At 33.8% G+C, this 13,959-nt stretch overlaps 1 protein-coding gene across 5 annotated transcripts in view; it reads left to right on the top strand.

The window, feature by feature from the left end:
• Window positions 1-13,959, top strand: part of AP1AR (adaptor related protein complex 1 associated regulatory protein) — a 37,827-nt gene that overhangs the window by 13,925 nt on the left and 9,943 nt on the right. For 2 of the 5 annotated variants that reach the window (XM_045997992.1, XM_045997989.1), the window contains exons 2-4: window positions 8,320-8,389; window positions 9,911-9,937; window positions 13,147-13,172. In XM_045997992.1, coding sequence (XP_045853948.1) covers window positions 8,320-8,389; window positions 9,911-9,937; window positions 13,147-13,172 — 123 coding nt within the window. Of the gene's footprint in view, window positions 1-3,550; window positions 3,791-8,319; window positions 8,390-9,910; window positions 9,938-13,146; window positions 13,173-13,959 lie in introns of all 5 variants that reach the window. The other 3 variants (XM_045997993.1, XM_045997991.1, XM_045997990.1) reach the window with 2 other exon arrangements.

Below are 13,959 nucleotides of genomic sequence, written 5' to 3'. Positions count from 1 at the left end.
TCCCTTCTCTTGTTGATGAGCATTTAGATTATCTTGAGGTTTTTTGCTATTACTACTTCAGTTAACATTCTTATAAATGACTCTTTGTATGTGTGTATGAGAGATTCTTAAGGTACCTATACCCAGGAATGGAATAGCTTTGTCATAGCTGACATACATCTTCAAACTTAATGGAAAATGTCAAACTTTTCAAAGTAATTTTACCAGCTTATACTTTTACCAACAGTGAGTTTACATTGTTCTACTTCCTAATACTTGGTGTTGTCAGAGATTTTTCCCTATCTGTTAATGTGAATGCTGTCTAATATTTACACTAAAATTTTATTGTATTCCTATATTCTAGCAACAAATAATACATATTTTAAAAATTATTTTCCATGTTAGCAGTGAAAAATAAACTAGGAATAAGTCAATAATAGATGTATAAAATCAAAATAGCATTTAAAAACGAGAAACAAATGGAGGATAGTGACATGTTTATGGGTAGAAAGATGAGAATTGAGTGCAATTCCAGCAGTTGCACTGAACTTAACAAACTGATTCCAACAAATTTTATGAAAGAACAAGAAACCAAAAATAGCCTGCAAATTTTGAGGAAGACAACTTGCCTTATCAGATATGTTCTAATAATCAAAACCCTGTTGAATGGTCCAAGGCTAGATAAATAGATGAGTAGAACAGAATATAATACCCAGGCTCTGGAAATCAACCTGATGGGGGAGCTCAGGAAGCTTCAATTTTTTAAGAAGGTGACTGTTACATGCCAAAGTATAAGAATGGCAGATTATTAAAACAGCTGTTAGAATTAAATATGTATTATTGGAGGTATTTTCATGTATTATGTCTATTTCAGGGACTCACTTTTTTTCCCTTTCTTATTTCAGCTCTCAGAGGTGTACTTCAGTTTCCTGTCAGTAATAATAACTTAATAATTGATTTTTGTCCCAAGGTAGGAAATGGATGCCATTTCTAGATTTACCATTGCCATTTTCTCATGTTGTTTTCTCTGATACTTCCAACATTCACTCCTCCAAAAATCTCTGGTCTGTATGAGCTTGGGAGTTCTCTCTTGGAGTTTTGTTATTATAAATGAAACAAATTGAGATTCTTTGAGATTCAATAGCTTAGTCACGAGTTACAAATATGAAAGTAAACAATATGGTTTTTAGCTGCCTATTTTGATTTTTAAGTAGTTATGTTTGCATAATGAAAAATCTTAAATTGTTCTGTACTGATTTACTTCAAATTTTTTAGTGACTTTAGGGAACTTTGTACAACATGACCCATTTATATGCTAACAATAGGTCTACAAAAGTAGGATGGCTATTCTTTATTTTTAGATTCTTAAGAAGTTAATGAAAGTATTAGACCAGATTTTCTTATAATTTCAAGTGTTAGCAGGTTTATTTACCCCTAATATTTAGTGAAGAACTTTTTATGAATAATAGAACAAATGCTTTATGAATGCTAAAAGCATATATTGTAAGCAGTGTTGTGTATAAAATCAGCATATGTTAGGTTCTCAGCTGCACACAGTATCGGAACATGCACATCAGTGTTTTCAACTGAAGAACTATGATCAGTTGAACTTGGAGGAGGAATTGAGGAAGATCTAAAAGACGTTTGTGTTTGATCATGGATATATGTTGAAAAGAGCTTAGTTATTGGAGTTAGATCATTTTATTTTTGTTGTTGGTTTGGTTTGGTTTGGTTTGGTTTGGTTTGGTTTTGGTTTGGTTTTTTTTTTGGTTTGGTACTAAATCTTCAAAAATCCAGTATCTATTTGAAATATTCAGACTGAATTCTTAATTCAGACTAGCCAAATTTCAACTGCTCAATAGCCACACCTGGCTAATGGCTATCATATTGAACAGTTCAGATCCATAAGATTGTAGTACCTCATAGAATTATTGTGGAGAGGAAATGTATATAAAAATACATATAAAAACTAAGTTCATTTAAAAAAAACCCTAAGTTCTTAATACATTATAATAGCCTGTTATAGGTACTGAATAAATGTAAATCTCTCTTTGATCTCCATTACAGTAATAGCTTGTTATACTTCGGTTTTTGTAACATTATGTATACTAGGAAGCTTCAAGTCAATAAAATGTATTGAAGAAAGCAAAGTGTTATTTCTCTAAACCAAGTAACAGTAATCAAGAGTCAGGCCTTTGGAATAGACATTGCTACTTTTTTTTTAAAGATTTTATTTTTATTTATTTGAGAGAGAGAGAGATCACAAGTAGGCAGAGCAACAGGCTCTGCTCCGCGGAGCAGAGAGCCCGATGTCGGACTCGATCCCAGGACCCTGGGATCATGACCTAAGCCAAAGGCAGCCACTTAACTGACTGAGCCACCAGGTCCCCACACATTACTACTTTTAATTATTTTGTTTATCTTCTAACATTTAACTTTGATCAAAGGTAGTTTAATTAGTTGATATCGAATCTGGTTTTAAACTGATCCAGTTTCTTTTTTATCTTATTTTCCTCTGTTCTTTTTTTTTTTTTTTTTAAAGATTTTATTTATTTATTTGACACAGACAGAGATCACAAGCAGACAGAGAGGCAGGCAGAGAGAGGAGGAGGAAGCAGGTTCCCTGCTGAGCAGAGAGCCCGATGCGGGACTCGATCCCAGGACCCTGAGATCATGACCTGAGCCGAAGGCAGCGGCTTAACCCACTGAGCCACCCATTTTTGAGGAAAATATTCTCAAATAGGAACTATGTACTATAATGAAATATTACTGCACAGGACTTGGGAGACCTGGATAAAACAAGTCCTGTGATTTTTTTTCCTATGGCTAGCTTTGTTGTTTCATTAACACATAGCAATTTTGTTTGAACAACCACATTGATGATTTCTCCTTGTCCCAGGCTCTTGCCTTCAGCTTTATTGGGTCAAATAGAGAAAAACAGAAGGCATATTTGGTAATTAAAAGTGTGAGATAAAACTGTGCAGGAACTGCATAGTACTTGTATCTTCAGATAAGGTCATTCTTTCACTGTGAGTAAAGAATAATGGGGTGGAAGCTCTTAATGAGTACAGATTTAGAAAAAGTTAGGCAATTCAAATAACCTGTTACCTGGGAGCACAACCGACCGCTAGAGCCGGACAGATCAGTTCCTTGAACCAGGGACTGCTCTACATATAGGCTTTGGATTAACTCTGCTAACATCTGTTTCTGTGTTTCCTGTACTTCCATTTCCTCTACTTTAACATATGCTTCTTTTAGATGTTAACTACTTCTGTTTAAGTCTCAGAACCCAAGAGCTATTCTGTTTCTTTAAGGTAATTTAGCTTGTCAAGGTAGCAGGTGTATTAATGGTATATTGCTTTTATAGTTTTAACTTTTGTTTCTTGGTATTTCACTTTTGGGGAAATAACTCATTCTTCCTCTCTTTCCCAGGAATAAGCTTTACTTCTATATCTCCATAGTGATTGGAAGTAAAATTCTTAAAAATAATAACCATGTGTATGTATTAGTAATAACATGAAGCAGATGTATGGGAGAGGAAAAATTGCTGGCATTGCATCTTTGTTTATAGGAAACCTTCCTTGAGATAGGAAGAGAAAACAAAGATGAATTTCCTGGGTTTGAAGCCAAGAAGAAAAGAATGGTGTTCTTAAAGATCGGGAATTGAGAAGTAGCCCCAGCGTTAATTATAGAAAATATAAGAGCATTTTGGACTGATGTTTATCTTAATGTGCTACACTTGGAATTTGAATAGCGAACTCTCATCTAGAGTTCTAGAGAACTCTAACTATGTGTGGATGTCAAGCTTAAGGAATCTAAAAACACCAGGCCTCTCCTTTTCTAGCTTTTTTCATCTCAGTAAATGGCAACTTTTCATTTTTCTGGTTGTTCGGAACAAAAACTTAGGAGATATCCTTGATTCTTCCTTTTTACATACATTCCTACAACTAATTCATTAGCAAATTCTGTCAGTCTTTTCTTCAGAACTGCTTCTTAGGACTTCAACTTGATGATCCATCCAAGCTACCATCATTTCTCTGTTGTGATATTACAAAAGATTCCTAATTGGCCTCTTAAAACTTATATCAGATCATCTGTTTAGGATCTTCCAGTGAAGTGCTTATACAGCTAATAAATTCTTAAAGAATGGTAGATTTAGAAAGTCATGATTTTGTACCTTCTCATGAAATAATGGAACTAAGTAGTGATTAGTAGTGGATGCTGAAACCATTTGGTAAAAGGTTGATGGGAAGCTTTATAATAGATGAATTAGGCTGACGATACCTGAACCTACAAAGCATTCTTAGAGTCAGTAAAAGTAAGGTAGACAAAAATAAAATTCCTCATAATTTGGTTCATACGAAGCGTTCTTGCCTTAAAAAAACTGCCCTCAATTTAAATCAAATTGTCTGTACATAGGAAATAACAGAGAATAGAGGAGGCAAACAACACCAAGAGGAAAAAAGTCAGCCAAACCTAGGAAGTAAGAAATTCTACGGACAAATGACACAATGTCTCTAAGAAACTGGGGCATGAAAAAAGGTGATGGCGCAGCAAGAAGGGCTGTTATAGACTTTAAAAGAGACTTAAATGGGACCTACCTACAAGCAAATGCAGTAGGTAGACCTTGTTGGAAATCTGATTTGACCAAATCATTTGTAAAAAGATAGGGAGATTGAAATATAGACTGGCTATTAGGTGATGTTAAGAAATGATTTTTAATTTTGTTAGGTGGTAATATGGTTAGGTTGACAAAAATGTTCTTAACAAATAGAGGTAGTAACTGAGGTAAGGGTAAGATAACATACATGTCTGGGATTTGCTTTAAAATACTCTACCAAAACAGAAGAAGGGAATTGTAGAAATAAGACTAGGAAATTGGTAATTTTTTAAGTAGGGTGATAGGTACGAGGAGGTTTATGATGCTTTCCTCTCTGCTTTATTGTATATTTCAAAATTTTCATAATAAAAGCTGAAAAAAAAACCCAAAAAACGGTGAATGCCAAAGACCAAAATATCTTTTGTGAATTCTCAGCTATTGAGAAGAAACTCCAAAACCCTCTCCATGGCAAACAAAGCCCCAAAGACCCTGGCTGTTTCCAGACCCTATCTCTTTCTCCTCTACTCCAGCCATTTAGGTCCCCCGCTCATTTAGAGTATGCCAAGCACAATTTTGCCTCAGAGCTTTTGTTTGTCTTTCTTCTGCTCAGAATTCTTTTCCTCCAGTTATCTAGCTAGCTGGCTTTGTCATGGCCTTAGGAATCTTTGTTCCAGTTTTTCTTTAACAGAAAGACTTGCTCTGACCACCCTATGTAAAATAACCTCCCTCTCCTGGTCGCTATCTTTGCGTACTCTGAGGTATTTATTTTTTCATAGCATTTCCCACCACCTGATCATTTACGTACTTATTGTTATTCATTCCCAAGAATGTTAGCTGCAAGGCGGCAGGTTCTTTGCCTGTTTTTTTTTTTTAAATATTTTATTTATTTGACAGAGAGAAATCACAACTAGGCAGAGAGGTAGGCAGAGAGAGGAGGAAGCAGGCTCCCCGTGGAGCAGAAAGCCAGACGCAGGTCTCCATCCCAGGACTCTGGGATCATGACCTGAGCCGAAAGCAGAGGCTTTAACCCACTGAGCCACCCAGGCGCCCCTCTTTGCCTGTTTTATTGACAGTCATATTGCCAGCACTTTAGAGCTGTGCCAAGCACTTAGTTAGGTATTCAGTAAATATTTATGAAATAAAAATGTAAATGCTTGAGGCCACATTTAATAAACAAGTACTCCCCACCCCCCACCCCCGTTGTTTTACTTACCTTTCACTTGTATTCTCATCTATACCTAGAAGCAGAGGAGGATTGCCAGGAGTCTTGCTCCTTACTCTAGAATAAAGCTGTGAGGTAAAAAATACAAAATATCAGGGCAGTTTATTACAGGAAACACTGAGAAAGTTATATTACAAATGTATTAGGATTTTAAGGATCCAATAATATGGAAAGATTTTAGTTTTAATTTCTTTCATTTACTGCTTAAGTAATGGAGAGCTCTGTGAATCTAAAATGCTACTTTCAAACAGCTGGCTTTCCAATTACTTGTAAAATGTGTATCACAATATTTCTCGACTTCCTTTCAGATAAATCCCAGGATAAAGCTCTTCTAATAAAAAATGTTGCCTCTGAGTTTGCCAAATTGAGTATTTACTTTAATCTATTAATATAATCTTGGCATTTATGATACTAGTAGCCAATATATGCCATTTGTGAATAATAAGGTCACAATCTAATCTATCTAAGGAAAGCTTAAATGTTTTTTTCACGTATTTTGCTTTTCTGTTTACCTTCCATTTTCATTGTTTTGGTTTTAGTAGGTTTTTTCCTATTAATTTGCTCTTTTGCCATTCTATTTTATAGACTCATGTTTATTTATTAGTTGGGGCTTTGGTGGTGGGATGGAAATCCAGATCAAACGATCTTGGGCAAAAGGTAGAATTTCTTATAAGAATACTAGGTTTCTCAACTACTGCCAAATCATGGGCAGATTGGGGATGTAACTGATTATTAGGGATGACTTCAGCACTGTCAATCACAATCAGCACAATCAAATTCATTTGATTGATTTCAGTACTCTCTTTGCAGATTTTCAGAAGCTTAACTCCTAGCACCACCCTAGAGCTCTGAGGAAAATATTGTCTGTCTGCTCAGTTTCTGTATAACTGTGAATCAATCAAATGAGGTCTGGGGGTTGGCTATGGTCTAGTTTGGTCAGATAATCAGAAAGTCAGTCATGCAAGAGCATGATCATCCTCACAATAGTTAGATGTTAATAAAAGGGACAGAAAAGTGAGACATTTACCACAGCCAACACCTTGGAATTCTAAGTTTAGTCATGTATCTCTGTATATTTGGAATAGAACATAGTGCTCTGCCATCTAATATAGTGTAGTGCAGTAGTTACTTCCCTTGGTTTGGACAATGTTACCACTCGGCTTTAGGTTCTGCTTCAGCAGTGAAATCACACTGATGATTTATACTGAGATACTTAGTATTACTAAATTTTATTTCATTATCCATCTACATCACTCAGTAAATCTGGAAGGAAAAATCGACTAATCAGAGACAACTAATTCATTCAGGAAAGAGAATGGTGGTTATAGGGAGAGAGCATACAGTATTTTAAGCATGAATCCAAATGCTAGAACACAGTGCTATTCGAAAGCTCAATTCATTTCTGTTTTGTCTCTGAAATAAGGAAAATAGAATAATGGGACAACTAGATGCTTAGAGAATTAAGGGTATTTTTTAAATACTGGATATGTTCTATAAATTATTAAATCTGGGAAATGACATTACCAAATCCTCTTGCTTTATTAATGATCTCTTAATGGGCAATAAAACTGTTTTGCATTTGTTAGCAAATAAAGATTGTACTAAAAATGGGGCCTGTGATTTCATTGTTCTTTCTGTTCTTTATAAAAATAAAAATTTAATCATGATAATATAACTTTCTCTTTCAATAAACCTATATGCCCCTCCATACAAACATATACACATAATACAAAGCATTCTTAACTGTCCTAATCCAGGATTCTTCTGATCTCTTAAGGGGGTACTTTCTGTCCAAGGATGCTGACACATCGGGAACCCTCAGTGTGAATTTTGATCTCTGTGGGAGCATGGAAGTCCTTTCCTCCATTAATTTAAGCAGAATAACAGGAACCACATTTTAAGTTAAAGTCTTATAGTCTCCTGGCACTTCTAGTACTAAAGAAATTTGTGTGCTTCTGCCCTACAACCAACTTTCATACTATAATAGAGGACATATAGTTAATAGAGTGCATACATGTCTTTGGAGCAGCTATAACAAAGGTTCTCAGTTGATTACATGTAAATTTCACTAATAGGCATGGAAGAGAATGATTAAAATTTGTATGGGCATATGGAAAGAATAGAAAGCACCTAGCTTTATATAAACATGGGATTCCAGCATCTGGAGATAACCACTCTTAGCATATTGGCATATATATTTTCAGATTTTTATTGTTTTGCAAATGTTTAAGAAAATTGGAAATATACTCTTACACATTATTTAACACATCGGTATTTTAACATGATGCTTTCCTTGATGTAGTAAAAATAATGAGATAAATTTTAAAAATTCTGTTCTGTGTAGTAAATACAACAAATTTATTATTACAGGTTTAGTAAATATTAGGATTAGTGGAAAAATATTGGTTGAATACTTCTAAACTCATAACTTAATTTGAATTCTCAAAAATGTTTTTACGGAAATGTTTTTATGCTACTATATTGGCTCAGTTTTGGGATTAATTGTAGTTTTGTAAAGTTTTTCTGCTTTTCTTCCCAGATCCAAGTATTTTAGAACATGCTCAAGAGGTGAGCACTTAACTATAGAGGTGAGTAGAGTCATGAATCTGATTGGATTAAAAATACCTTCAGGACGACAGGAGGGACATTTTTCTTTTCATTAAATTTAGTATGGACTTTTTATATTTCAGTATTATTGATGCTAGCCAAGAGGGAAAGAATTGGGGTGAGGAAAGGAGGGGTGAATAGAGAAAAGTTTGTAGATTAAGGGCTTGTTCTAATAGAATTGCTGTTTCTACTTAAGAAGTGGTGTTTTTGGTTTTGTCTTTTTCACTCTGCACAATTCAGAGACGGGTTACTCTTCTTGCAGTTATAATGGCTCAATAGGTAGTGATTCTAGAGATAGATGGTTGGCCTGCCCTGGTAGAGAGGTGAAGAAGGATCAAAGCAGAAAGCTAATTTTAAGCAACTTTACGATTCGAGTCACTGAGTTGCTTATTCTCTGTATGTAAAATATGATAATAGAATCTATTCAGCTCCTGCTATGTATTACTTACTTCACCATATAGGTTATAAATGTCATCAACATAATTCTTGATACAGTTGCGTTGAACAGGTGGCAGTCATCCCATTTTAGGGATGAGAATCAGAGGCTTAGTTAGATAGGTGATGAAGAAGTTGGGCTTTGTTACAAAGCCTCTTAAGTGGCAGAACCTAATTCTAGTCCCAATCTGCCTGGCTTCAAAGATTGAACACTACTTTACTGCCTTCTATATTAAATAAAGAAGCATATAAATCAGAAACTAGTTTTTTTTTAAATCTCAAATAAAAAAAGTTCAAGATGATTTGAAAAATTTTTGTCATCTCTTTAAATTCTTATCTTTCTAAACCTTTTGAATTCATTGTTTTCTTGATCTTTAAGTAATAAAACAATGTTAACAATAAAACTCTATTCTTTCAGTGGTTATTTAGTAAATTATTTATATTTAAAATATACATATATTTGTAATATAATTTAGTAGTAATGACTTTCATCCAATCATTTGATGTACTCCTGTTTATCACATCATCATCTAATGTTTACATTCCTTTATGCAGAAGGACACTGTATTTGGGAGTAGTGACTACCATCTGGCAGATATTCAGTAAATAGTTAAATGAATGAGTAGATGAATAAATATAAAATTATAAGATAAATTCTTATTTGGGTATCTTTGAAGTCCCTGTTTCTTGAGTAAATTCTCCTTACAATATTTAATTTGTTCAGAGCTCAAATGGAAACTGGTAGTGTGAGTTTAAAAAACCCATATGAAATAATTCAGATGAAAGTTTTAGTTTATAAATTTTAAAAAGTTTCTGATTGATGAAGAAAGTTGCTGTAATTCTCCTTTTTTTCCACATAAAATCATAAATTATAGTATATGCTTATCTTGGCTATCTTACTGGATTATTGGATATATCAAATGAACTCATGTATAAAGGGACATGACTCAAATATCCTAAAAATATAAAGGTATATTATTTTCGAAGGGAAAAAAAGTGACAGTTTTTTCTGAGATACGTACCTTAGACAAATATCCCTCCTAACACTTACTTTCTTATTCTTTCAGTTTGAAAATCTAGTAGAAAGTGATGAAGTAAGTATTTCCACAATAGTACAAAACCCATATTTGTTCTTATGAGTCATCTCATTAATTCTAGCAATTATTTTTGAAATGTTTATTTTATTGTCTTTATTTTAGAATTTTTATCTTTTGGTTTTTATTTTGTCTTTTTAGTCCTTTACTATGTCCTTTTACTAATTTATATTAGTATATAATTCATAATTTTCTCATATATAATATACATAATGCTGTATATATGATATGTATATAGTTTTATGTATTAGTTTCATGTATTCTATATATGTGTGTGTATATAGACATACTTAAAATATGATTTTAATATTTTATATAGAAAATATATATTATATAAATATATAGAATATATTTTAAAGCATGCTATAGAACTCCAGGAACTTTAAAAAGAGCTATTTCTAACCTCTTGCCACTAGGTAAGTAAAATTCCTCAACAATCCAGGGTAGATACATTCTTTAACCATAGTTTTCATAGATTTCTCCGGGTGGAATTTATACATGTCCATTCTACAATCACTTTCTGACTTTAGTCATTATCTTTTTTAACAGTTATTCTTTTTGTTGATTTTGTTGCATTTCATCTCATTTAAAACTGAAATATGAGATGCATTGCAAGTACAGATATATGAAAATAGGGAGAAAGTACGGTTTAGAATTATGAAATGTAGTGTGTATCTCTGATGCCCTGCTTGTAGTTAGAAGAGTTTTAGTCTATGAGCTAAGTTTCAACTTAACTTAACTAATTGTATGAATTTGTACAAGTTACTTAGCCCTCCTTGGGCCTACCCTATACAACTCTAAAATGAGTTCTACTGGAAGAACACTGCAAACTCTGACCTTTTATCACTTTTGTCTCGTAAGGAAAGAGGAAAACGTATCAAACAAATTTAAATTATTCTTTAACCCAACGTTTCCCACAGTGTGTATGGAAGAATACTTGTCTCAGAATGTAAATTAGCACATTAAAGCTTCTAAGAAGAACTATTGAAGAAACTGTTAAGAAAATTATTTAAACCTATTTAACTTAGCACTTCCCAAATTAATTTGGGTGTAAATCCTTTTTAAAAACAGTAATACATGTTTATTATCATCTGGTAGAACACATTTGAAAACTAGCTTAGCCTTTTGTTTCCCAGTAAAACTTCTGCCAAATATTTTAATGTTTCCTAGAAACTAGTTTCTTTCCCATTTCAAAGGTTATTTTAATTCCATGTATTTTTTAGAACTAGTATAAGCAAACACTTAATGTAGTATTTTTAAAGTTTCTAAACTTCAGAAGTGCTAAATGTAAGAGCTCTTTCAGTCTTTTTACAGTTCATCCCAGCATCACAGTGCTTTTTAAAAGAATATGGTTCCATGGGGCGCATGGATGGCTCAGTGGGTTAAAGTCTCTGCCTTCGGCTCAGGTCACGATCCCAGGGTCCTGGCTCTCTGCTCAATAGGGAGCCTGCTTCCTCCTCTCTCTCTGCCTGCTTCTCTGCCTACTTGTGATCTGTGTCTGTCAAATAAATATAATCTTTAACAAAAAATAAACAAATAAAAGATTTTGGTTCCATATATTTTCCTAAGGTGTTTTTTGTTTGGTTGAGTTTTTTGTTTGCTTTCATTTTTACTAACCAGTCTTTTCCTCTTTTGTGTCATCTTTTGTGTTTGTTTTAATTGAACATCATCTTGTTTTATAGTGCTATTTCTTATCATTTGGAGTTTTATTCCTGCTGTTACTTGGCCATATATTTTAACTATCACATATGAATAGCTTAAGTGTGTAAGAAAGATACATAAATCTGAATCAGTCTTGAAAGTAGTTATAGTTTTTTGGAGGAAAAAAAAACTCTAGGTAATTTCATAACCATGTTAAAAAAAAAAGAAAAACAATTGATTCTCATTAGTTATGGTAGTTATGTCCTATAAAGTTGCCATGAATGCTGAATTAGTGAATACCAACTGGTTCATTACTCTCGGGGAATAGAGAGATTCCTCTAAGCTTTTAGTCATATTTTCATAAACCAATCAGTAAATAACCTTGTTTCAAGTGTCTGTTTGACAACTTATTTTAATATATATTATTGATTCATTAACTTTGAACTCAAGGCCAGCAGCACTATAAGTCATACCTGAAGTCTGTCTAACACACACATTTTCTCCCTAAGGCTTGCTTCAGCCTCCTTGGGACAAGAAACATTAGACAGCACTTCAACACAACACAGGGGACTCATTTTAAATAGTGGAATCACCAACAAAAAAGCACCAACATACAAAAAATATGGTCCTCAATAGTCTGTAAAGAGGACAGTATGAGAACTGAAACGAGAAGGCAGAGCATTACCATGTTCTACCTCCACTGGGAATATGCATTTTGGGCAACTCAAAGTTTTTGCTGCTTTGTGGAATTCTATTCATGATCACAAAAGCACGGGGATTATTAATTTTGATGTTACTTAGGTGAATTTGCAAATATGGAATTTATAAATAATGAGGATAACTGTAAATGATGAAGTCCTAGATATCTTGTCTAATACTATCCTGACCCCAGATGTTCATTTGGTATAGAATATATATTAGTTAGAAAAAATTAAGAGGGGTGCTTTGGTGACTCAGCCCATTAAGCGGCTGCCTTCGGCTCAGGTCATGATCCCAGGGTTCTGGGATCGAGCCCTGCATCAGGCTCCCTGCTAGGTGGAGAGTCTGCTTCTCTCTCTGCCTGCTGCTCTGCCTACTTGTGTGCACACTCGCTCTCTCTCTGTCAAATAAATAAATAAATACATAAATCTTTTTAAAAAATAATTATTGGACATTTCTTATTTTTTCTTTAAAGATTTTATTTATTTATTTGACAGAGAGAGAGAGAGATCACAAGTAGGCAGAGAGGCAGGTAGAGAGACAGGAGGAAGCAGGCTCCCTGCTGAGTGGAGAGCCTGATGCGGGGCTCAATCCCAGGACCCTGAGATCATGACCTGAGCCGAAGGCAGCGGCTTAACCCACTGAGCCCCCCAGAAGCCCCCCAATTAATTGTTATATAATTTAGCTAGATATTGAATTTTGCTCTTGAGAAATAGTAAAATTTTAAAGCTTTTTAAGATAGTTTTAATAATAGAATTTATTTACTGTGATAAAAATAAACAGGAAACATTTTGATTAAGTAAACATTTTGTTGACTTGCCTTACGTAGCATTCAGCAAGTGAAATTTCTTTGTTTAATTTTTGCACAGGGGGAAAGCCCAGGAAGCAGTCATAGGTAAGGCTTTTTATTTTTTAAACAATGTCTGTGTGAACCATGAGAAGCTAAGAATCGAGGCTCTGTCATTTGCTTGCTTTGAGGCATTAAATAGTTTACAATTCAGGACCTTAGTTTTCTCCTTCTACAAGTTTGAGGCAAATAATATCTCAAAGTATTATTTTGAACATTAAGGAATTTAATGTACATAAGTACCTAGTGCTCTCCTATTGGACCTAAGTCACGTATTTTTTAGTTTAAAAAAACTATTTAATATCAATAAATACATTTCCTTGAATTTTTAAAATATTACCCCCCTTTTCCTTCCTCATGACATTCTAAAACTTGTTTTACTAATAGGTTAACTAGAACGTTGATATTCTAATTTATTTAAGCAACCTTTTTAGATTCTTTTGAAATTATATGAGCTACTTGAAAAAGAACCATCTGTCTTTAACTGGAGAGTTCTTAATATTAAGAGAATATTTTCATACACTGTTTCATATTTTGAATGCATATTCTTTACCTTTTTTAGTTTAGCATACATTTATTAGGCAATTATATGGCACTGTGCTAGGCACTGGAATTAAAAAGTCAAACATGCTTCTCTACATGAGAAGAAATAATATCCTGGTCTGGGAGGTAGTTCATGTAAATGACTAATTTCAACATAAGATGGAAAAAGAGATTAAATAGCAGTTATAAAATACGCAAGGAAAACCTAAAGGACAGAGCATTTGCCCAAAACATGTTAGAAGAGGTGTTTCCAGGTAGACTTTTTTAAGGAGATGACACTTAGGTTGATCCT

This window comes from Meles meles, chromosome 2 (assembly GCF_922984935.1).
Source record: "Meles meles chromosome 2, mMelMel3.1 paternal haplotype, whole genome shotgun sequence".
Classification (NCBI taxonomy): domain Eukaryota; kingdom Metazoa; phylum Chordata; class Mammalia; order Carnivora; family Mustelidae; genus Meles; species Meles meles.
Note: the sequence above shows the minus strand (reverse complement) of the source record. Positions and strands in the feature narration are given on the sequence as shown.